Below are 22,601 nucleotides of genomic sequence, written 5' to 3'. Positions count from 1 at the left end.
TGAGGAAGACAAAAATTTCTAAGACTCATATAGTAATCACCATAAAAGAAAGTATTGATAAATAAATTAGACATTATCAAAATTAAAATCAACTGCTCATTCAAGGACACTGTCAAGAAAATGAAAAGGGAATCCACAGACTGAGAGAAGATATTCACAATGCAGATACCTGAGAAAGAACTCCTATCCAAAATAGGCCCGAAAAATCCTACCAAAGGGCAAATGACCCAATTAACAAAATGGGCAAATGACTTGAACAGACATTTCACAAAAGAAGATGTACAACAGCCAATAAGCACAAGAATAAGATACTCACCATCATCATGCATTAGGGAAATACAAACTAAAAGCACGATGATCTATCACTGCTTAACCACTAGAGTGGTTATAAAAGCTAATAATACAAAAATGTTGATGAAAATATGGAACAACTGAAATTCTTTATAAAATGCTAATGAGAATATAAAATGGTATGATCACTTTGGAAAACAGTTTCGTGAGAAGTTAAATATTCAACTATGACCCAGAAATTTCACTTCTAGGCATTTACTCAAGTGAAATGAAAAGATATGTTAACAAAAAGACTTGTAGAAGAATGTTCACATCAGATTTATTCACAGTAGCCCAAAACTGAAAACAATGCAAATGTCCATCGACAAGAGAGTGGATTAAAAATTGTGGCATATTCATACAAGACATACTACTCAGCTCTAAAATGGAACAAACTACTGATAGATTGCAGCAACACAAATTAATCTGAAAAACACTGATGATTTAAAGAAGTCAGAAACTATAATTTCATTCATATGAAGTTTAAATACAGGCAAGGTCAATCTATGGCGATAGAGATCAGAACAATGATTTCTGAGGGGAATGGGATGGTAGAGGGACTGATGACTTTCTGGAGAAGGTCATTGTTTTCTATCTTTATAGAGATATAAACTACAGAGGTATATACATTTGCCAAAACTAATTGAACTGTATACAAGATCTGTATGTTTTACTTCATATAAAGTATACCTCAAACTTAAAAGAAAATACAAGAAGGACAAAGGACTAGAGAATCACAAGTTTTAGGAAACCAGTGGCATTTGAGCTGAACCCTAGCTATAAGAATGGTAATACTACATTTCCTTGGTACATACAGTGATCAGAGTAGAGTTTAAAATGATCTTATTCCTGCAAAAATGCTTCATAAAATATAAATTCTTCTATAAATATATATTTTCATTTATATATAGCATCAATTATAAATATTTGTAATATGATCATCAAAAATTAACTTCTTTCCCTTCTTAGCCCAGGCCAGTTCCTAGTCAGTTTAACCTCTCTAATCCATAGGTTCCTCACTTCATAACTAGGTAGCTGTGGCAGTGCATATAGCTTGCTACATGGTCTCCCTGATTTTCAGACTAACATTCATTTGTCCCCCTCAAGCCCTGCCTCCATCCTACTACTCTTCATCCAGATCAAGTCTCCCAACTGTTAACATCACTGAATCCTCTCCCAGACTCACAAAGCCCTTTGAAATCCAGCCTCATCCTCTCTGCCTGTGCAAACATATTTCTCATTATTCTCCTGAAGTCCATACTATTGCAGTTAGGTCAGTTTTCTCATTATATCCTTTCCCATTATATCCTCTCATTATATCCTCAAAAGATGCTCACTCATGATGCCTACTATCCACTTGAAATACTTTTTCTTCATCCCTTTGCCTATCAAAACTTTTTCTTCATCCCTTTGCCTATCAAAACTTTTAAGAACCAGTTCAACTCTCCCTTCTCTATGACACATTCAGTGGTTACCACTGAATCCACATCCTCTGGCTACCATCATATCTGTGTCCAACCCTTCACAGGACAAACTTTTCATAAAAGTTGTCTATTCTCATTGGCTCTATCTTCTCAGCCCCTATTCACCCAACTCACTCCTATCTGGCTTACGTCCTCACCGCTCCAAGACAACCTAGGTAACCAATAATCTCTCCATGTCACCAAATCCAAAGGACACTTTTTACCCTTTCCACTTAATAATTCAGAAGCAATGGTATCCACTCCCTCCTTAAAAATGTCTCAATCCTCAGCTTACATAGAACAACATTTCCCTGATTCTCTGGACACTCCATTTCCTTTGCAGACTCAATACTCTTTATCCAGTCAGTATATTAAAGTTCCTCTATGTCCATTCCTCTTCTGCTTTCACCTATCACCATAGATTCAGTAACTCTATCTCCAAACCAGACCTCTTCTATAAACTCTAGATCTTTATATCCAGGTTCACCTCTCCTCATAGATAGCTTAAATTTACCTCAGTAGAACATGTCCATGACCTGTCATTTCCCCAAATCAGATGCTTTCCCAGTGTTTCCTATCTTAGAAAATGAGATCACCATCCATGCAGCAATCTGGGAGCCATCTTTCAACATCCTTCTGTTTACCCCTATAGCTTATTACCAAATCTTATTAATTTTATCTCCTAGAACCCTTTCAAATCTCTCCATTTCTCTAGATCCTCATCATCATCTCCCAACTCCAAGCTTCCATCATCTCTCCCCTAGACCATGCCAAGAGCTACCTAATCGGTTTACTCAGGCCCTCTCAATGAAGGAATCATTGAGTGACTCCTTCAATAGATTATCCACACTGAAGCCAGGCAGGTCTTTTCAAAATTCAATCTGGATTGTATCCCCTCCCTGCTTTAACATCTGTCAATAGCTTGTCAGGGCTCTCAGAACTCTCCCAAGTTTGCAGGGCCTATAATGACCTCAGAGTCTGTCAAACCTCAACTCTCACCATTCTGCACCTTGCCCTGAGTATGACAGCCAGCCACTTTTTCCTTGTAAGTTTTTCCTTGTAAGTTTCAAGTCCTCTCCCACCATTGGAGGACCTTTTAACTTGACATTCTCTCTGCCTGAACATCATTGCTTTCCCTCCCCATTTGGTTGACACCTACATTTATTTAGATCTTAACTCAATCGTCATGACTCTAGTGAATCTTTCCCTGACCTTCTGACCAGGTCATCCATAATAATTTTAGACATGACGTACCTCTCACTCGAAGTCCTTATCAAAGTTGCAATTTTATGACAGCCTCATGACACCTATTTGTGTCATGAAATGATTAATGCATATCTGCCTGTTGAGCTGTAAGTTCTATTTGATCCTCCAATACCTAACACAGTGCCTGGCATCTAATATATGCTTGCTAATTGTCTGACTATATCAATAAACAAATGCATTCATTCATAGATTCTTGCAGGGATCTCTCTTTATATAATTGATATCATGAAATTTGGTATGAAGTGCCTCTCTAAATACCTCATGTATGCTTTCATATATGCTATTTTTTGTCTTCTCAAATAGATGATACAGTCCTCAGAACTATAAAGTTTACGCCTACTATGCATACAAGAGTCACAATACAGTAATTACTTATTGATTAAAGGAACTGTCAGTATCCCAGGAAAGAGAATCCCACAGTTCTAAAACAGAAGGACCACAAACATTAAAGGGTCTACTGCAGGAGGCCTTCTTTCCCCAGAAACTATCCAAATCAGTGTTTCTCAAACTTTCTTTAATTGAAGCTCATAGTAAGAAACAAATTTTACAGAGTGACTCAATGTGTGTTTACACACATGTACACACAACTGAAAAAATTTCTCAGATAACACTCTTACTACATGAAATGTACTCTATTTCTGTTCTATTTCAATTTTTTACTGCACCAGTCAAGACCCATTAAATGGACCTACACCCTATGGAGGGCTGTATCTCATGGTTTTAAAAACTTGCTTCAGACTATCCCCAAAGGCCTTGCAGACCTCCCTCTCTCATAAACAGACTTGTTTTCTAGACGTATTTTAGGATTTAGATCAGAAGCTCTAACTGTTCCTAGTTAATTCTTCTATCAAAAATGTAACCCCACCCCAATGCACCATTTTCAATAGCTCTACGATGGGAAAATTAAGACTCCAGCTCAGCAGGGCCCTGCTCTCACTATCCATTTGCTGTTGATATATTATTTCACTTACATCCTAGTAATTCTGTGTAATAACAAAATTAATAACAAAAGCAACCGGGAGCAGAGCCCTTACTCTCTGCCAGGTGTTGGGCCAGATGTCTACATGCAACTCCATCCCACAGTGAGTTGGAAACTCACCAAGCACCAAGTGCCCCAGGAGGTCAGAAGCAGGAACTAGCACCCAGGTTCCTTAAATTCTCTCTTATTTTTTTTTTTTTGCAGTACGCGGGCCTCTCACTGTTGTGGCCTCTCCCGTTGCGGAGCACAGGCTCCGGACGCGCAGGCTCAGAGGCCATGGCTCACGGGCCCAGCCGCTCCGCGGCATGTGGGATCTTCCCGGACCAGGGCACGAACCTGTGTCCCCTGCATCAGCAGGCGGACTCTCAACCACTGTGCCACCAGGGAAGCCCAAATTCTAATTCTTGACTGAGACATTTGCAACTTCAAACCTCTTCTAGGGGAAACTGTGCCTCATTTTTTGCTTTAGACAGAAAAGTAGAAGACTAGGAATGAAAGGTAAGTCCTAAAACAATTCACGGCAGGGGGAGTTCAATTCATATTAGCATGAAGGCGGAGTGGTTTAGGAAAAAGAATTTAGAAGTTGGAATCAAAAGTGAGTTGTTGAAAACATATGGACACCAAGGAGGGAAAGTAGGGGTGTGGGGGTGGAATGAACTGGAAGATTGGGATGGACATATATACACTAATTTGTTTAAAATAGATAACTAATAAGAACCTGCTGTATAAAATAAAAATTAAATTTTAAATAAGTGAGTTGTTGAGATGCTGCCTATCTTCAGTCTTATTTTTTAAAATATATACTTGATTTTAACCAATAACATATAATATGGACAGTTCAGATAATTGCTAGGTACACTCTAGAGTATTTGCTTACATATTCAATCAAACCTAGCAACTCAAAGTTTTTTTTAAGTTTTAAAAAATAGTCGAGGAAATATGCTCTCCATTTATCTTTATGCTTCAAGTTTGATTCCATTAATTTAGACCAACAGAGAGTAAAGTAACTGGACTCTGTGCTTACTAGCCCTTACCTCAAGGTCTTAATAATTATGCATTAGCAATATGTGCTCTGGGGTTAGGAAGACAAGCATAAGAACTGCTTCTATCATTTCTGAATGTTTTATAAAACCATAACTGAGAAAATCAACCACAGTGCTAGGTCCTTCATATAACTAGTCATCAACTGGTAAACAGTCATAACAATCAAATTATCATTAAAATCCTTTCCCCAAATTTTCTGCCAGCATTTGGATCCTGTCTCAATACTACCAAGAGAGCTACTGTGAAAAACCTGGGGAGTTTTAATTAGGTTATTGGCTTCCTCATAACGATACCTACCACTCTGGGTAGTTAGTGGAGAATGGAGTAATGTAGGCAAAATCTTTATAAACTACCCATTGGAGTAAAAATTCTTTATAAACTATAAACTGTTATTGTTTATTATATATATAAGATTTTTTACAACTGTATTATATACCCAGAGAGAGCTTTCTGTGTGTGAGCTCTGTGTGTGTGTGTATAAACAAAGAACCTAGAAAAAATAAATTTTTAAATGTTGACCCTGCAAACCAAAACCTATAAAATTATACTGAGAGCTAAACTACAAAATAAAGTATTAGGAGGAAGGGGGATAGAAAGAAGAAGGGGAGACAGATTTTTTTAATGTTAAAAGCTAAATTAGAGGGAAGTTGCTCAGTATTAAATTGTCCAGGAGCTTCTTTCGGAAACTTGTCTGTTAGTTGAAACGCAATATGTGTATATGAAATATTCACACAACTGTTCCATTTCCCTATAGTCATAAAAATTATTGTTTTGGTGAATATGACATCTGGTATTATTAACAAATATTAAGAACAAGATAGCAGAGTAATTAAAATTGCTTCCCAAAAAATTTTAATTCCCTTTGGCTTTAAAACATGGCAGGGAAAAGCAATACACTTACTGAAGGATAACTTCTTTACAAAGGAAATAGTTGCAAATCTAGGAAGCAAGACCAGCTCAGAAGTTTTGGACACATAAAGTCATTAAAGAAATTGCCCAGAATTCTTAGTAACCATCATCATCCTCACTGTTATGAACTGAATGCCTGTGTCCTCCCAAAATTGATATGTTGAAACTCTACCCCTCGTGTGATAGTATTAGGAGGTGGGACCTTTGAGATCTGATTAGGATTCAATGAGATCGTGTGGATGGAGACCCTCATGATTGGGATTAGGGCCCTTATAATAATGATGAGAGCACGTTGAGAAGCCAGCAGTCTGCAATCAGGAAGAGGGTTCTCAAAAGAACCTGACCATGCTGGCACCCTGATCTTGAACTTGCAGGCTCCAGAACTGTAAGAAATAAATTTCTGTTGGTTATAAGCCACCCAACTTATGGCATTTTGTAATAGCAGCACAAATACACTGACATTCATCAGCCAAGCTTAGGGAAACCAGTTCTGATCTGTCCTCACAGCTCTTAGCACACCAACAGCCATGAATTCTGAAAAATTAAACCTTCCTTGGGATTCAGACTGTTTCAGTCCTTGATGATGTTTCTAAACAATCATGTCCAAATGTTTTAAATACACAGATGTTCCTGTATGAGGGCTCTAAGAATTGGGTAATTATCCCTACCAGGTGGCAGTAGTCCAGTAAAACATTTCAGAAGCAATAATCCTACACATGGACAAACTCTCAAACGGATCTCTGAAAGGGCTTGAGGCTTTAAAACATCTTATTATATTCTTTCAAGACCATCGAGTATCCTCTCAGAGATGGACATGAAATAAAACAAGCACTTTTTCCTCAAGTGTTAGAAGGTCAAAAACGAAATCGCAAGCCCCTAATTCAAAATGCCCACTAGGATCCTTACGAGTGTTTCTCAATTTTGACTATTCATTCGATTGGGATGGAGGTTGAGGAGAATTGGAGGGGGCCACAGGAGTTACTCGTTCTAGGGCCCAAAGAGTTAGTTTTAATTGATCTGGAGTGAGAGCCAGGCGTAAGTTATTTAAATCTTCTCATGTGGTCTAATATGCAGCCAGGGTGGAGAAGCCCTGATCTACTGCAATAATGCCTAAATGCTGGCAGCTGCAGTAGAATCTACAGATTGCTAAATTCTAATGCAGACACACTGACTTGACTCCCTAGGATTGGAACACAAAAATACAGCCTCAGAGGTCAGTCTCATTTTCAGCCAGGTTTGGGAAACTTTGTTCTCATACCTTGCCACTCAAAGTGTAAACCAGTATCACCTGGGAATTTATTAACAAAGCAGAACCTAGGACCCACTCCAGACCTGATGAATCAGAATCTGCATTTTAGTGAGATCATCAGGTGTTTCCCCAAGCTCATGACTACACCCATCTTGTGCATCCTTTTCTTCCTTTTAAGTATGGAAAGCAGGCCAGGGAAGTTAGAGGACTTGGCAAACACAGGAAAAGGGCATCTAGTGGGGGAGAAAGACAGAATTAGGCCTCACCGTCTAAGACTTTCTATTTCATCACTATATTTCCGAACTGCTGTTTAAACTTTTGTTTTCGTTTAATATAAAGGAAGCACTTCCTCTTTACAGTGCTATTTCTTCAGACATCAAGGAAAGTAACTACAATTTAATACCACTACATATTAATCCCATTCCTAAAGGAGATCACATATAAACCATGAAGTCAATAATTCTGCTGGCAGAAGTTTCTGGAAGAAGAAAGGTTATATTCAGTCAATGAAAACAATATAAAAGCATGTATTCTTCCTTTCTATAGCAATTCCAGGAAAATAATCTTTTCCTCTGAGCTGTTCCAACACTACCTGTATCTGGCATGACTAGATGGTTATTTAGGTTTTCGTTTCATTTGTTCTTATGAAAACTACCCCATTCTCTGATCCAGAAATTCCATGGACATTAACAAGTGTGGAACACCTTTTTGGGGGTTAAACCTCTCTCTCTTCCTCTCATCTTTTTTATGCAAATTACCCTGGAGGGAAGTATTTCAAAGCACAAGCACAGAGAAGTTTTCAGATATTTTAAGAAGTCCTAAGGCACAAAAGAATTCTAGAGTACTGAGGAAGAACAAAGACATGGAGGTGAGAAAAGAAAGGACTTCACAGAAAGAAACCAAACACGCTGAATAAAACACATTCACTAATTTATTCTTTTTCCAAGGTCTAGTGCTGATTCTGAGAAAAGTCAAACAGATTTTCCCTCACATTATATTCATTTAATCCTAACCCTGGAGAAGCACACCACCCAGAAATCATCACCCTTATTCTGAAAGCCCTAAAACCCTGGCATAGACCTCCTCCAGCAGAGGTGAAGTATAGGCAGAAACCGGTAAATTGAGCTAAGGGCTATTTGCAGCCACTCTCACAGAACCCCAGGGCCTCCATGAGGGAAGGACTTGAGTGCAGGTGCTCACAGTTCCAAGTATTACCCCACCCTCTGCAATTCTCTGATTCAAAGAGCTAAAGAATTCACATTCCAAAAATCAGTGGCCAAGAATGGAAATTTGGAGCTTAAAAGCAACAACACAATGAAGCTCATGCAACAATCACTAATGTTTTCTAAAAAGTACTGAAGAGGGTATTTCAACAATGCTGATTGTCAAATATTCATTATAAAGTTAGATTTGGTTTGGGAATCTTGGTTTTATTCAAAATTTTACTTTGGATAGACAGAACAAACTAAGTGGTTACCAGTGGGGAGAGGGGTAGGAGATTAAGAGCTACAAACTACTGTGTATAAAATAAATAAGCTACAAGGATATACTGTATAGCACAGGGAATATTGCCAATATTTTATAATAACTGTAAGTGGAGTATAACCTATAAAAATTTTGAATCACTATATTGTACACCTAAAACTGATATAATATTGTAAATCGACTATACCTCAATTTAAAAAACCTACTTCGGAAACATATATACATACACACACAAAAAAATTTACTTTGTTTCTCATCTGAACTAGCCTCCTGTTAAAATTTGAAGTTACATATTTCTAAGCCACAAGAACAACCAGACGGTCCAAGCCAATTATCTGGCCTGTGATACTCTTCTGAACCTCTGTAAGGAGAATACAGAAATCACCTCTGTACACAGTCTCACTGAACTAAGCTCTCTTTGGCTGCATTCTTACTTACTTCAAGGGAATGAAAAGGGAGCTAGATAACAAAGTGATAATGCAGGTGATCTCTAGACCTTCACTACAAACCTGGCAATCTCCCAGTTTTCTCCATCTCAGTTTTCTTCGTCTCCATCCTTACCTCTCTCTATGCCCGATGCTTGAGCCAAAACCCTGTAAGTCATCCTTCACACCTCTTCATTCATGCCATCCAATTCAACACTAAACCCTAATAATTCTACCAGCAGAGGCATCCACTTCTTTCCTTCTCTACTGCTACTTCCCAGGCCAACCCACCATCATCTCTTGCGTGGACAATTGCAACAGTCTCCTGGCTTGTCCCCTACTGTCACTGTTCCTCCCTCCAACCCAACTTGCTGTTATACAGCAAGTGTCTCCTGTGGCCAGGAGAACTGTCCCCTGCACTTGGAATACAATGCAAAAGCCTCACCCAGAACAGTCAAGCCTCTGTCTCTCCACCCTTGTTTCCCGCCTTCCTCTTTTTTTGCCCACTGCAATCCAACTACACTGGCTTTTAAGCTTCACATGGTTCACATGTTTTCTCTCTGCCTGAAATATTCTTCTGCCCACTCATCATCTAGTTACCTCTTACTTTAGGCCTCAATTCAACACTACTTCCTTAGAAATGTCTTCCTTGACACCATCTCCCAATCAAAATTAGTTTCTGTTACACTCGATCACAGCACCCTCCCTTTTTCCTTCAAAGTGCTTGCCACAGTCTGTAATTTATATTTTGTCTGGGTTTGTTGAACGTCTATCTCCCCACCAGACTCCAAGTTCCATGAGGGCAGGGATGATGTCTGTTGGTTCATCACTGTATACCCACAAAAGTTTGTTGAATGATCAAATATAAAAATTCTTATTCCTATTTAAAGTCATACGGCCAATAAATAATTACTACAGCAATGCTAGACACTGTCAAGAATATAGATAAGAATTATGCTAGGTATTTTTCTTCAAAGAACTGACAATTCTGTAAAAAAAAATTAAAATTAGGTGTTCCGACACAGATTTCCCTGAACTCTGGAAACTTGTGAGTTTAACTCATGGAGCATATATTACTTTTCAAACTTGTCTTAAGTGGGTGAGTGATATCTATAGATATATTTAAGTTTCAGAGAACAGTAACAGCAGAACCATCCCTGAGGCACATATAGCACATTTTTATTTGGGTTAAATAAAATCCTGGCACACACAGCTAAACAAAAGCATAAATAATTTATATATCATGCCCACATCCACAATGTTGATTTCTGGTAGGTTCATTACTCACTTCTACTATGTCAATAACAGAATATAAAACTGGTATGTTTCATGTCCTTACAAATACACCTTTATCCTACAGCTCTATATCAAGGAAATGTGTGTGTGTGTGTGCCTGTGTGTGCGTGTGTGTGTAGACACATACACTTTGTACCTGTCTCATTCCACAATGAGACTAATTGTTATATAATAATAATTGGCGACATTAAGAAGACCATCACTGTGGAAGTTGGAAATATGCAAAAAATATCTGTTAATTTATTCAAACTTGTTCAGCTGTCATCAAAGATAAAAATATGCCTTCACTTTTCATCTCCCTCAAGATCAAAGGTACATTTTTAAGTTTCTGTGTTTCTTTGATGGCATTAAATTCATCATTTTTCCATCTAGCCAAAGTGGTTCAGAATTCATGAGATACTTTAACTTATATTCCTGAAATTCTAATGGTAGGAATAATAGCAATTTTGTTATAGAAAATATTTCTACACACACACACAAATGTTCAACAATTCAAAGGTTCTACTTTTAATCACTGGTGTTTTGTTCATGAAAGATGTGTTTCTAAAAAGTATACTTGTCAGAATCATTAAAAGTAAAAGATAACTGCAATAATGGCCTATGAGAGTCACAGTCTCATAGTACAACAGAAAACCTTCACCCTGCTGTAGATAAGAACAAGTTTTTACTGAATTTCATTACAATGATATTTCTTAAAATACCTAAGGACTTAAAACATTCACTAGTTATATAATCTTGGATAAAAGCTAAATCAGTCAAGATATGTTTGTCAGGGGGAATAAAGTATTACATTTTTAATGTTTAAGCATCATTTTTCAATCTTGCAAATAAGCAAACCCTGTTTTTGCAAATGAACTGCAGCTGTTCTAAAGGGATTCTATTTTCTTTGAAGTTAACCTTTTAAGGCAATCAAACACTAATAGCAAGATAACTAATGGAGAATTTCAATTAAAAGACTAGTCTAAGCTCCACACCTGGTAGAAAAAATAGACGTGAGGCTTTTCTGAATGCATTTACAATCCGATTAATTTTCTAAAGCTTTGTCCTATTTTTTTTTTAAATTTCTACTATCTATGCATTAGGAGCTAATTGTTCAAGGGAAAGACACAGAGCACAAATTCAATTCATTTCTCTCCTTTGGCCATTTCACTGAGCCAGTTACAAAAAGAGGCTGAATTTCTGCCTTCTTCAGCTTCTCCAAGCACTGCCAATACTGAGGTAAAAAGAACTGATGTTTCTTTGACTGTAAGTAGTAGCTTTTTTTGTTGGGGGAAAGAGTGGCGTTTATTTGTTTGTTTTTGTTTTGGGTTTTTTCTCCAAATAAGTAAGCCCTTGGGAAAGTGAATCCAAATGCCTTTAACCTCAGATCCACCAGTTTAAGACTCAGGAAAGCCTTAACTATTTAATACTTTGCTTTCTTCAGGTTAAAGAAAAGTATATCTCCCCTACCTCAGAGAAAATAGGAACAGGTGAATATTTATTAAGCCCTTGCTATGACGAAGCACAGTGCAAGATCCGCTACATTTGTGTGTTTGCTGAATCTTCCCAGCAAACCCACAAGGTAGTTACTATAATTCTGTAGAGCCCTAGGATGTCACCAAGAGTAATGGCTAGAGTCAGGACGGAAGTCTGTGTCAAGACAAGATGGAAACGCCTTTGCTCTGTTGAGAGCACTGTTCTCTGCCCCACAGAGTTCCAGAAAGATGACCACTTACCTTGACGATGGTTGCTCTAGTAGAAAAAGAAGCTGCTTGGGAATGAACAAGGAGAATGTATCACACCTTACATTCCTCACTCTCAGAGGAGATCTTTTGTTTCTGGGCCCAGTAGTGAGGCAACTCTTCTTTCAACCTGTTACTCCTCCTTTGGTCTATCATACCTATACACGCTGGCTGTATATGATATCGGTAATGGACATGTTTCATGCCCTGAGTCAGTAGAGTGAACAGGCAGGAATTCACTCACTCGGCACATAGCGCTTATAAAGGGTAAGAAAAAACTACTTGGCAAAATTCTTACCCCTAGGGATCAGTAATCTGGTTAGCAAGTAAGATTAATATTACACTGAGTGGGAAGCCAAAAATGACCCTAAGATTTCTAGACTAAAAGAGTAAAATATTAAAGACACCTCTGACAGAAATGGGGAAATACCAAAAAAGTAAGTCTGTTTAAAGCCAAAACCAATGATAAATTCAATTCTCTAGCCACACTGAGTTTTAGATAACTTGTGAGGTGTACAAGAGAAATTCTACAGGCCACTGGAAATACAGGACTGGAGAACAGAAAGGATACATTTTAAATTATGACCGAGGACAAACTTGCTCTGAAAAGGAGGGTAAAGATGTAAGAAAGACAGCTGAAGGTTAAACCTGAATGACAACCATCCTTCAGGAGAGGAAAGAGGAGGAGAGGGGAAGGGAAAGGGGGATAGAAAAGGAATAGAAAGGGTATAGAAAAAGGAAGGGAAAAGGGCAGGAGAAAGTGAAAAGTCATGAAAGCCAAAAGATGAACTTGTGTGGAGAGGGTAGGGGAGCAGAGTCTTAAATCCTACAGAGCCAGAAAAATATGGACAAACAAAAGGTTTTTGGATTCACAAGAAGAATGCTCACCTGTAAACTTCTAGAAGTTTCAACATTAAGGTTTAGACAGAAATCCATTGAAAAGAGGTGCAAAAGGAAATGGTGACCAAGAATTAAAGGCATCAGCTACAGATGGTGCATTCAAAGTTTTAAACATCTAACTAATAACAATAACTAACCACACTGATACTGATATGGTGCTTGTTATGTGCCAAACACTGTTCTCAGTACTTTGCATGTATTTCCTCATTTAATCCTCACTCCAACACCGTAAGCTAAGGCACTTTTATTACTTGCATTTTGCAAAGGAGAAAACTAGGTATAGATAAGTAAGTCACAGAGCTAGTAAGCATCAGAGCCAGGACTTTAATGCAAGCCTCCAGAACCTATGGTGCCTAACCAGTGTGCACACTGCCCCTCACAGAAAGAAAAAAAAAAAATGGAGAAATGTTATTTTTATCATCGTGTTCAATGTGCATCCCCAGTGCTTAGATCAGAGCCTAGCACATAGTGGGCACTCAACAATATATGTTGAATTAGTGAATGATTAACTAGAAAGAGTATGAACACCAAGCAAAAGGATGGGAGTTATTTTTAGGGGAGTTTATTCTGGGATTATTTAGCCCTCATTGAAAAATTCCTCTATTCTCTCAATGCCATAAATATGTGAAAATAAATTCATTGTGCTATAATTTGTCCCCAATCAAAAATATGCCAGCAGACAGACAAGGCTTACAGAAAAGATCAGGATAAAGATGAAATTTGCCCTCAATCTAAGTGAGTGGCTTGATTTTCAGTTAAACTTGGTGATCTGAGGCTGGCCATGCAGCCTCTAAAAAGCCAAAATCTATTCTGCCTCTTCCTCTGGATAGCGCACAGGACTGCAAGCTGCTTCTCAAGGCAGAACTCACTCAGAAGATACATCAACTGGTACGGATCAATTCCCAAGGATAAAACTTACCATCCATAACTCCTAACTGCAAAATCGTTTTTGAAACAATAGTTAGGATCAACAAATTTCTAAACAGTTATTTCCTGTATAAAAATCTATCTTCTAAGCCCTTGGAGATTAGAACAAAAATGATAGGAAATATTTCAGCTGTACATCAAGTTGGAATAAGAGATGAGTGTGAGATCACATACACATTCACCTCTCATGAGTCCCATCTGATATTCCCTGTACAATGTGGTGTCCATTTTCAGATATACACATTAGTTACCTAACTATTTTAAACTATACAATTACTGACACAAGCTTACTTAATAGATTTAATCAGCAGTGTTTTAGAAAAAAATCAATTCTAGACTTGGTTAGTTTAGGAGGCAATAGCAAAAAAACCATTTATTCAACTAGTACTTAGTGCTATGTGCATGTGTAAGGTATAACCCATATCCTCAAGAAGCTTAGTCCATATACCAACACTTCCACAACTACCCAGTTACATGTCATTACCTCTAGAAACTGCTGATTGTGCACCTAAGTTCAGATCTCAAATCATATAACTTGTGAAATCAATAGGATTTTGTACTTATGTTTCTCTGATGGGACCATACCCAAGAAAGAAAGAAATCCATTTCAATAAAATTTCAAGCAGCTTTTCAACCACTCTTCCTTTATAAACTATTTCACTTTTTATTTACTTTTCCTATCTTTTCCCATGTGAAAACTTAACATATCACAAAACTGCTATCTAGAATGTACACAAATATTTCTCTGTATTAGTAACAATATCCATAAACAACCAAATACTAAAATAATGTCTAACACACTGATATGTGACAATATTGTCACAGCCTTCATTTGATCAAGTATCTTTCAAGACCAAGCCTTTCCAATACTAAAACTTCTACATTATATAAAATGAGACTATTTAAATTACTCTTTTTAGTCATTCTTCAATAATGAAAAGGAGTTATATCATACATTATTAAGCTAGGGTATTTAGTGGAACACACTAAGGATTTTTTTTTTCAGCCTTGTTGAGGTATAACTGACAAATAAAAATTGTATATATTTAGGGCTTCCCTGGTGGCGCAGTGGTTGAGAGTCTGCCTGCCGATGCAGGGGACACGGGTTCGTGCCCCGGTCCGGGAAGATCCCACATGCCGCGGAGCGGCTGGGCCCGTGAGCCATGGCCGCTGAGCCTGCGCGTCCAGAGCCTGTGCTCCACAACGGGAGGGGCCACAACAGTGAGAGGCCCGCGTACCGCAAAAAAAAAAAAAAAAAAAAATTGTATATATTTAAAGTGTACAACTTGATGGTTTGATATACATATACAATCAAGCTAATTAACATGTCCATCATCTCACATAGCTAGTGTTTTCTTTTATTGTGTGTGTGGCGAGAACATATGACTGGAGTTTTTAAAATTCTATGAGTAAAGAAAGATGTTTTACAAATGTCCATTTCTTACAGCACATCAAGACTACTTTCTTTGACCTCAATTTCCGCAACAATAATTACCACTGGTTTTGTGACTTGTTATTTACGTTCATTTGATTTCACTATGTATCTCTGTTCTTCATAAAAGTGCTGTATGGCATACTTTAATTTTTCCCATTAAAAATGATTTTGTTTGGGACATTTCAGAGCATCTCTCAAAATATGATTTCTAACCCTACCAAAATGAAAAAAATCCCTAAAACCAAGATTCAGACTTGATGACTGACAGGAAATAGAACCTCTTAAAGTAATATGTCTCCAATCATATTTTTTTGAGAGTTTAATAAATTTGAAGAACTTTGAGGAATATTTACTTTAGCTCTGTATTTTATTTTTAAACTTTGGATAGCATCAAAATACTAGAATCATATAATACCCTAGGTAAGTAACTGTAAATCTGTAAACTATCTTTTAATAAGATCAAAGCACTGTCATGAACTGATTCTGCTTCACCAACTTAATCAAAATTATATCAAGACATCTGATGAGGAAAATTTTTGTTGAAATAGAAAATATATATTCATCCTTCTGGTATGAACATTATTTACACATTATTATTCTGCAAAACTTTATATTTCATACATATTGTCACCACACTGAGATGATTTATTACAATAAAATTTTGTTCATCTGCCAAAGTAAATACTCTACTAGTCTAAAATTTATTTGAATTTGTTTCCATAAACTGTTTTTACTAATATCACATTCAGTCACAAAACGTAGGTCAATTCCTTTCTTCGTTTCACTTTCCTATATGTCTTGTGTTTTAGATATTTTCTGCCAAGAGTAAGAACTAACTGCGTTGATTTTAACCCCCAAACTTGAGGAAAAGGACAGAAAAGAGAAACAGAAAGATATTAACTACTTAGTTCACCTGTGGCAGAACCTATAGTGCCCTCTTGTGGTGAATGGTAACTACAGCGCTCTGGAGAACAGTACAACTTTTCCTAGACCAGACACTGGAGAGAAGGTGGGAAGCGTTGTTCCTCTATGCTACCAAGCAGCTGTTATTAACAATGAAAGTAAAAGATAAATATTGACTAAAATAAAAGACTCCTTTATAGAAATGTACTCAGTCACCATCAGTTAAAACAATCATAGCCACTCCCTTCTATTAACAAAAATACTGTTTTATGTTTCTTTTAGGGCAGTTGACAGATGGCTAGGCACGTGGATTTCTTATATACTCTGCTTCTGGAATCAAGCAAAAGATAAACAAACAGAGCAATTTCTAGTGGACACAAGGATGTCCTGGGACAAGCAACTCTCTAGTCCACAAAGTACTGCATTTGTTATACAAGGCAGTGTGGACTCTAAAGCAAGGGACAATCCTCTGGCTTACTTATAAATATAATTTAGGAAGTGGTCAGTATAATTTCAATCTCTACGATATTTTAAAGGTAAAAGTGATACATTATAAGACCTGGGTAAACCAAAGCTTCAAAAACTCTAAGTGGTTTTATCAACATTTCCTGAATAGTATTTTAGATCTTTCAAGAAAAAATATCAAGTACTCTATACCAAAAAAAACCCAAAATAATCCATTTGTTTTCTACAATTTTTTTAATTGGATGAGAATTATGAGTTAATATTTCTTTTTTGTTTTGTTTTTAAATCACTAGTTCCCTTATTGCCCCTCCTATAGGTTCTCATTTAAGATCTTAGTTTTTACAAATATTAATTATAGCATAAAAATGATTTTGGATTCTCCTATAAGTAAGAGCACTGAGTAAAGAAAGTGCTTGTGCAACCAGGTATCTCAGGCAAAATGGATAACTGAGTATACTCAACTTCTTCTCTTGAAGGGTAAGTGGTTCATAAAATACTGCCTTTTCTGTTTTCTTCTTTCCTGGGCCCCTTTTTTCTCTAAAGAGAAAAACATTTCCAGTTTTTCATAATGTTTAAAATATTAAAGAACAGTTAATTCTAATTTAAAAGACATTATTTTTATAGTTAAAAATTTTCGAGATGGCAACCAGGTTTACTGTCACCCAAACTAATCATTTCTGCCTATTCGTTAAGGAATCAAAGACAACATATATATAAAATGTACTGCCCAAAGCAATAATCAGATTGAAGGCCTTGGAAATGTTTTGTTTTGTTTTGTTTTAATCTAAAATTCTACCTAAAAGTCTTAAAAAACTGTTGCTTTCTTTCAGGTACCTACCCTCTACCCATAAGTGTACTGCTCCCTATGGCCCAAAATATATTGGTGAATAGCTTGCATAAATACTATGCAAGGTTTAAATAAGGGAAGATGGCCTGATAATGTTCCAGACACAGATTCGGTCAGTAGGCATTTTGGACGGGGGCCTCCTATGAGACACTGCACGCAGTTAATGAACCCACCACATGGTTCCCAAACTTTCCCTTCCTAGCAACATATTTTGATTCTACTAGCCAAAAACGTTATCTAAACCTTGCTATTGCATTTATGCTTTTGACCTTCACAATTTCTTGGAGTAATAATGTGTACTCTATACCTACTAGAATCACATGTTAAAAATGATTGTAATTACTTTTATTTGTCTAAAAATGATCTTATCTTTTATCTTAAAACTAAAGAGAGGAATTCCCTACTTCTACTATTTTGGGATTTGGCTATAAAGTATGTTTGTATCCATCCTACTCAATGGCCCTCATTATTTTATTTTATAGACTTTGAATCACCAGTGACAATTTGAAATGTTTTCCCATAACAGACTGTGTCAACTAAACAAGGAAAATAAAAAGCCAATCTCAAGAGGTGTAAAATAACAGCAAATAGGCTACAGTGCTACTCTAAGGCAAATAGGCTACTCTAAGGCAAATAGGCTACAGTGCTACTCTAAGGCAAAGAATACAGCACTGTTATTCTGGGAAATTGCAACTGAGGAGTTTGGAACTTTATTAGGATATCCTCATGTTTAAAAGCTATACCCAAATATACCACACTTCTTGCTCTTTTCTTCTGCATCAATGAGTTTTCTGACAGATTTCTAATTTGCTGAGATTTCAGCTCATTAGTGATCACCGTGGACAAATAAAAGCTTGACGTTTTCTCTTGGTGTCCATTGCCCTTTCATATCTAGTATCCCTCCTTTTCTCCCTCTCTCTCTCTTTCACTCTATCTCTCCCCCTCCCTCTCCCTCCCACACTCCTTCCCTCCCTCTCTCTCCTTCCCTCTCTCCTTGTATTTCTGCTACTTTTTACATCTCTCTTTTGCTCTTTCTATGTGTGAGACAGAGAGAGTTTACTTCCTCTGCATCTACCTTTGTGTCTGGGTAGATACCTGTCTGTGTGTTTATCTGTGTGTATCTCTAGATATGCTTCTACTCCAACTCTCACTAAAAGATCTGATATTTTCATAAGAAGAAAATGATGTTGTGTCAGAAATAGAAGCACTTCATGGGGTAAAAGTAACCCATCTTTCTTCAAGTCTTAGCTGTATTAGGAGTGCTGCCTCTTTTCTTTTCCACTAAAGCTCTGCCAATACTTCACTTTCAATGTTGTTAAGTTAGTGAATAATGAAATCTTCACGGTGACAAACTCAATCCATCTGTGAGAACCCTGAAGGGAATTTTCTGTTAATCTCAATTTCTCAGAATGAATTTTTCTATTTCTCTGCCAAATCATATAGAAATGGCAACAAGTGTGGGATACTCACACATAAATGTGTAGAGAAATTTAGTACCGTAATTCTCAATTTCTGAGGTTCTTCCTGTACAAGTGGCACTGAGACTTTCCGTTATTGATTACATACACATGCTCATACACTTTCCTCAAATATCTAACACATTTCAAACAAAGCTCAGAGGTTTTGAGTAGTGGTATTAAAAGTTAGCCAGGGCTTCCCTGGTGGCACAGTGCTTGAGAGTCTGCCTGCCGATGCAAGGAACGCGGGTTCGTGCCCCGGTCCAGGAAGATCCCACATGCCGCGGAGCGCCTGGGTCCGTGAGCCATGGCCGCTGGGCCTGCGCGTCCGGAGCCTGTTGCTCCGCAACGGGAGAGGCCACAACAGTGAGAGGCCCGCGTACCGCAAAAAAAAAAAAAAAAAAAAGTTAGCCATAAGCAATTAGAGGTGGTACTTAAAATGCAAAAACAGATAAATTTTCATTTGTACTTGGTGCTATCCATGGAAAGAAACATTAAACCAGTGAAGCAATGATAACATGAAGTGTAAAACAGATAAAACCTTCATTGACTTGGATGGTAGATTTAAAATGGAGGCAACGGAAGCAGCTCTTTCTAAGCCACATAAGGTAAGTCTTAATTTCATGGTGTATCAGAAATAAAAGATATTCTACAAACTGGCTCATAGTTCCAGTCTGTATGAGAAGTTTCAACCAAAGATGCTATATGAGTGAACTTCAGCCAAGGAATTCTCATCTCCTTTCTGGTTACCACGCAGAGCAATAGACAGCCTCCAGATTTTATTCTTTAAGGCCTTCTCTGAGAAGTCTTCTCACAGACCAAATTGCATGGAGTTGAAATAACCCAAGAGGATGAGAAAGCTGAAAAACAGACTGATATACCTTAAATAGCTAATTCCAATAATCTTTAAATTTCCCAACCTGGTTGTTTTAACAGTAATATCTCCTTGTACTCTAGGTTTCTGTACAATATTAATATAAGAAAGTAATGTATAAACATAGAAATTGGCTACCATTTATTTATATTTATAGTATATATTTTTTAATATTTTACATTATCATAAAAAATCAAACACATTTGAAATCACACTGGAATGGCTAAAAGTATTATAGTTTTTTTTTTACACTAAATCAGGCCTATTAGCTATTTTTTTTTTGAACCCAAAAATGTCTGTTCAAGACTTGTATAGTATCAGGCATTGACCAAATGCGAAGAAATAAAGTCAAAAGCCTCAAATGAAAACCAAATACCATGTCAGAGCTTGATGAGAAATACCTTGGGACACTTACATATAGTCCCCAAATCAGGGGAAATATTTACAAGCCTAGTTTTAGAAGAGCTCATATCCTAGGAATTAATATAACCTAATCTACCAATTCAGGAAGAGCATAATTGTATTTAATTATTTATTATCATTTGAGTGTGCCTCTGTCTTGCCACTAAGGAGGGAGCTTTTTGAGAGCAGAAGTGTCTTAATCATTTTTTTATCCGAAGGACCCCACAGAGTGTCTCTTGTATAAGGCACCCAAATAAATAGTTTCACTGAATGAATGAATGAATGAATGAACAATGATTATGGAATTGCATAGAGTATTTCCATTGCTTTGGTCCAAAATCTACTGTAATCAACATGCAGAAATGTCTTTCTCATAATTCTCCAAGCAAAGGATCTCAAAATATAATAACAGGTCTCTGAAGGAAAAAAAACAAAAAACTTTAAAGGATATTTTACATATCTTTAAAGGATATCTTTACATATCTTACAAAATTGAAAATTATATAAAAGATTTGAAAGCAAGTAGAAAATGTATATTTCAGTAAAATGCAAAGTTTATAAGGTCCTAAAATGTGAAATATATAACCATCCCCATTCCAATATCTTAGAGGAAATGAATGCATAAATGGATGGCAATTCAAAGACACTTTAAGGCAAGAAAACCCTAACATCAGTAGCAAGGTAGAATGGCATTTTTAAAATTCTTTCTCCAGTTACTTTAAAAGCACAGTAGCTATTGCTTCCCTTCTACATTTCTCCTGTTTAAGTCAAATCAAATATATCATATAGATCAATAAAGACCAATGCAAAACAGAAAAACAAAAAAAACTTTAAATTTGACCATAATAATTGCCTTCCCATTTTTCCAGAACTGACTCTCTTTCTTAGGTTCAACTCCAGCTACCCTCTCATACACAAGGCTCCTTTCAACGGTGCCCATTGGGCCTGAAAGCCATTCCAGAGACTAAATCTTAAGTAGCCACTTTCACAGCCATTCCCAACTTGAGGGAACCCTTCCACTGAGATTAACTCTAAGAATTTGATCAGTCTCTTCAGCCTACTTGTTTAAAAATGTGGGGAAACGATGAACAAAAAAGATATCCCTCAACAAAGCGAAACTCAACTCTGTTCTCCAGATGTACCTACACCCTAGCCGCCGCTCCCCCTTGGCTTCCTGCGGTTCTGGGCTCTGGACAGGTGGGAGGGGGGAGAGTACGTCTTGGGGAGGGGATGCAACTAACTTTCCTCTGCCACCTCATTCCCACTCCCACCTAAAATCAGGTCCATCTTGTAACTGCAGCCGCCAGGTAGGGCGGTCTGCGTCCCCCTCCCGCCCTGGGAGAGGGATGGGACGGGGAGGATGGGGGGCGTGGGTGGGCAGGATGGAGGTGGAGGGGTGTTCTGACTGCAACTCTTCTTACCGCTGGAGCGCCTGACGATGTTCTCCAAAAATGTGTTCTGCGGTGCCACCAGCCCTCTCTTGCCCCCCGGCATCCTGGGTCTGGAGAGCAGCGGCCAGGATCCGCGGCGGGGGAGGGGGGAATGCAGGAAGAGAAGGTGGAGAAAGAAGAGGAAAAGGTGGAAGAGAAGATCGAGCCCAAAGAAGAGGGGGCGCGGCGGCGGCGACGGGGTCCCCTGACTGAGTCTCCAGCCCGACCCGGATGAGCAGCTCTGGGGAGGAGGACCAGGCAGTTCATGGTAGTAGCGCTCCCCCGGCCGCCGCTGCCCAGACTGTGGCGGTGCCGCACACGGGGCTCGGGAACTGCAGGCTCCGCGGGGCACAGTGCGCCTGCGCCGCCCCCGCTGTCGCTGTCCCGCCGGTGCTGATGCTGAAGCTGTTGCTGAGGCTGCTGTCGCGGCGGCGATCACCTAGGCGCGGGCTCAGCATTTCTCCCCCTGCCCCGACCCCGGGGCCGGGGGAGCAGGAAAAGCCCACTCAAAGCCCTATCTCCCAGACCCTCTACTGCGCCTTCCTCTCCCACTTCCTAGCCTACCCCTCCGGCGCAGCTGGATCAGCGCTGCCCAGCTGAGCCCAACTTCTGCCCGGCTGTGCGCCTGGTGGCCGCTCCTCTCTCCCCGGAGATCGAAGCAAACGCTCGCTGTCCAGTTGAGCCGTGGAGTGGGAGAGGAAGTGGGAGAAGCAGGCAGGATGCCAAAGAGGGCAATGGGCAGTCGGAGGGGTCACATCTCAGTTTCTCCTGCCAAGGTCCCGAGTCCCGGCTGC

General features: G+C 38.4%; 1 protein-coding gene across 1 annotated transcript in view; it reads right to left on the bottom strand.

The window, feature by feature from the left end:
- Positions 1–21,871, bottom strand: part of KCNH5 (potassium voltage-gated channel subfamily H member 5) — a 323,612-nt gene extending 301,741 nt beyond the window's left edge. The window contains exon 1 of the mRNA XM_060166885.1: positions 21,799–21,871. Within this exon, the coding sequence (XP_060022868.1) occupies positions 21,799–21,871 (73 nt within the window). The remainder of the gene's footprint in view (positions 1–21,798) is intronic.
- Positions 21,872–22,601: the final 730 nt, after the last annotated feature.

The sequence above is a fragment of the Lagenorhynchus albirostris genome, chromosome 1 (genome assembly GCF_949774975.1).
Source record: "Lagenorhynchus albirostris chromosome 1, mLagAlb1.1, whole genome shotgun sequence".
NCBI lineage: Eukaryota > Metazoa > Chordata > Mammalia > Artiodactyla > Delphinidae > Lagenorhynchus > Lagenorhynchus albirostris.
Note: the sequence above shows the minus strand (reverse complement) of the source record. Positions and strands in the feature narration are given on the sequence as shown.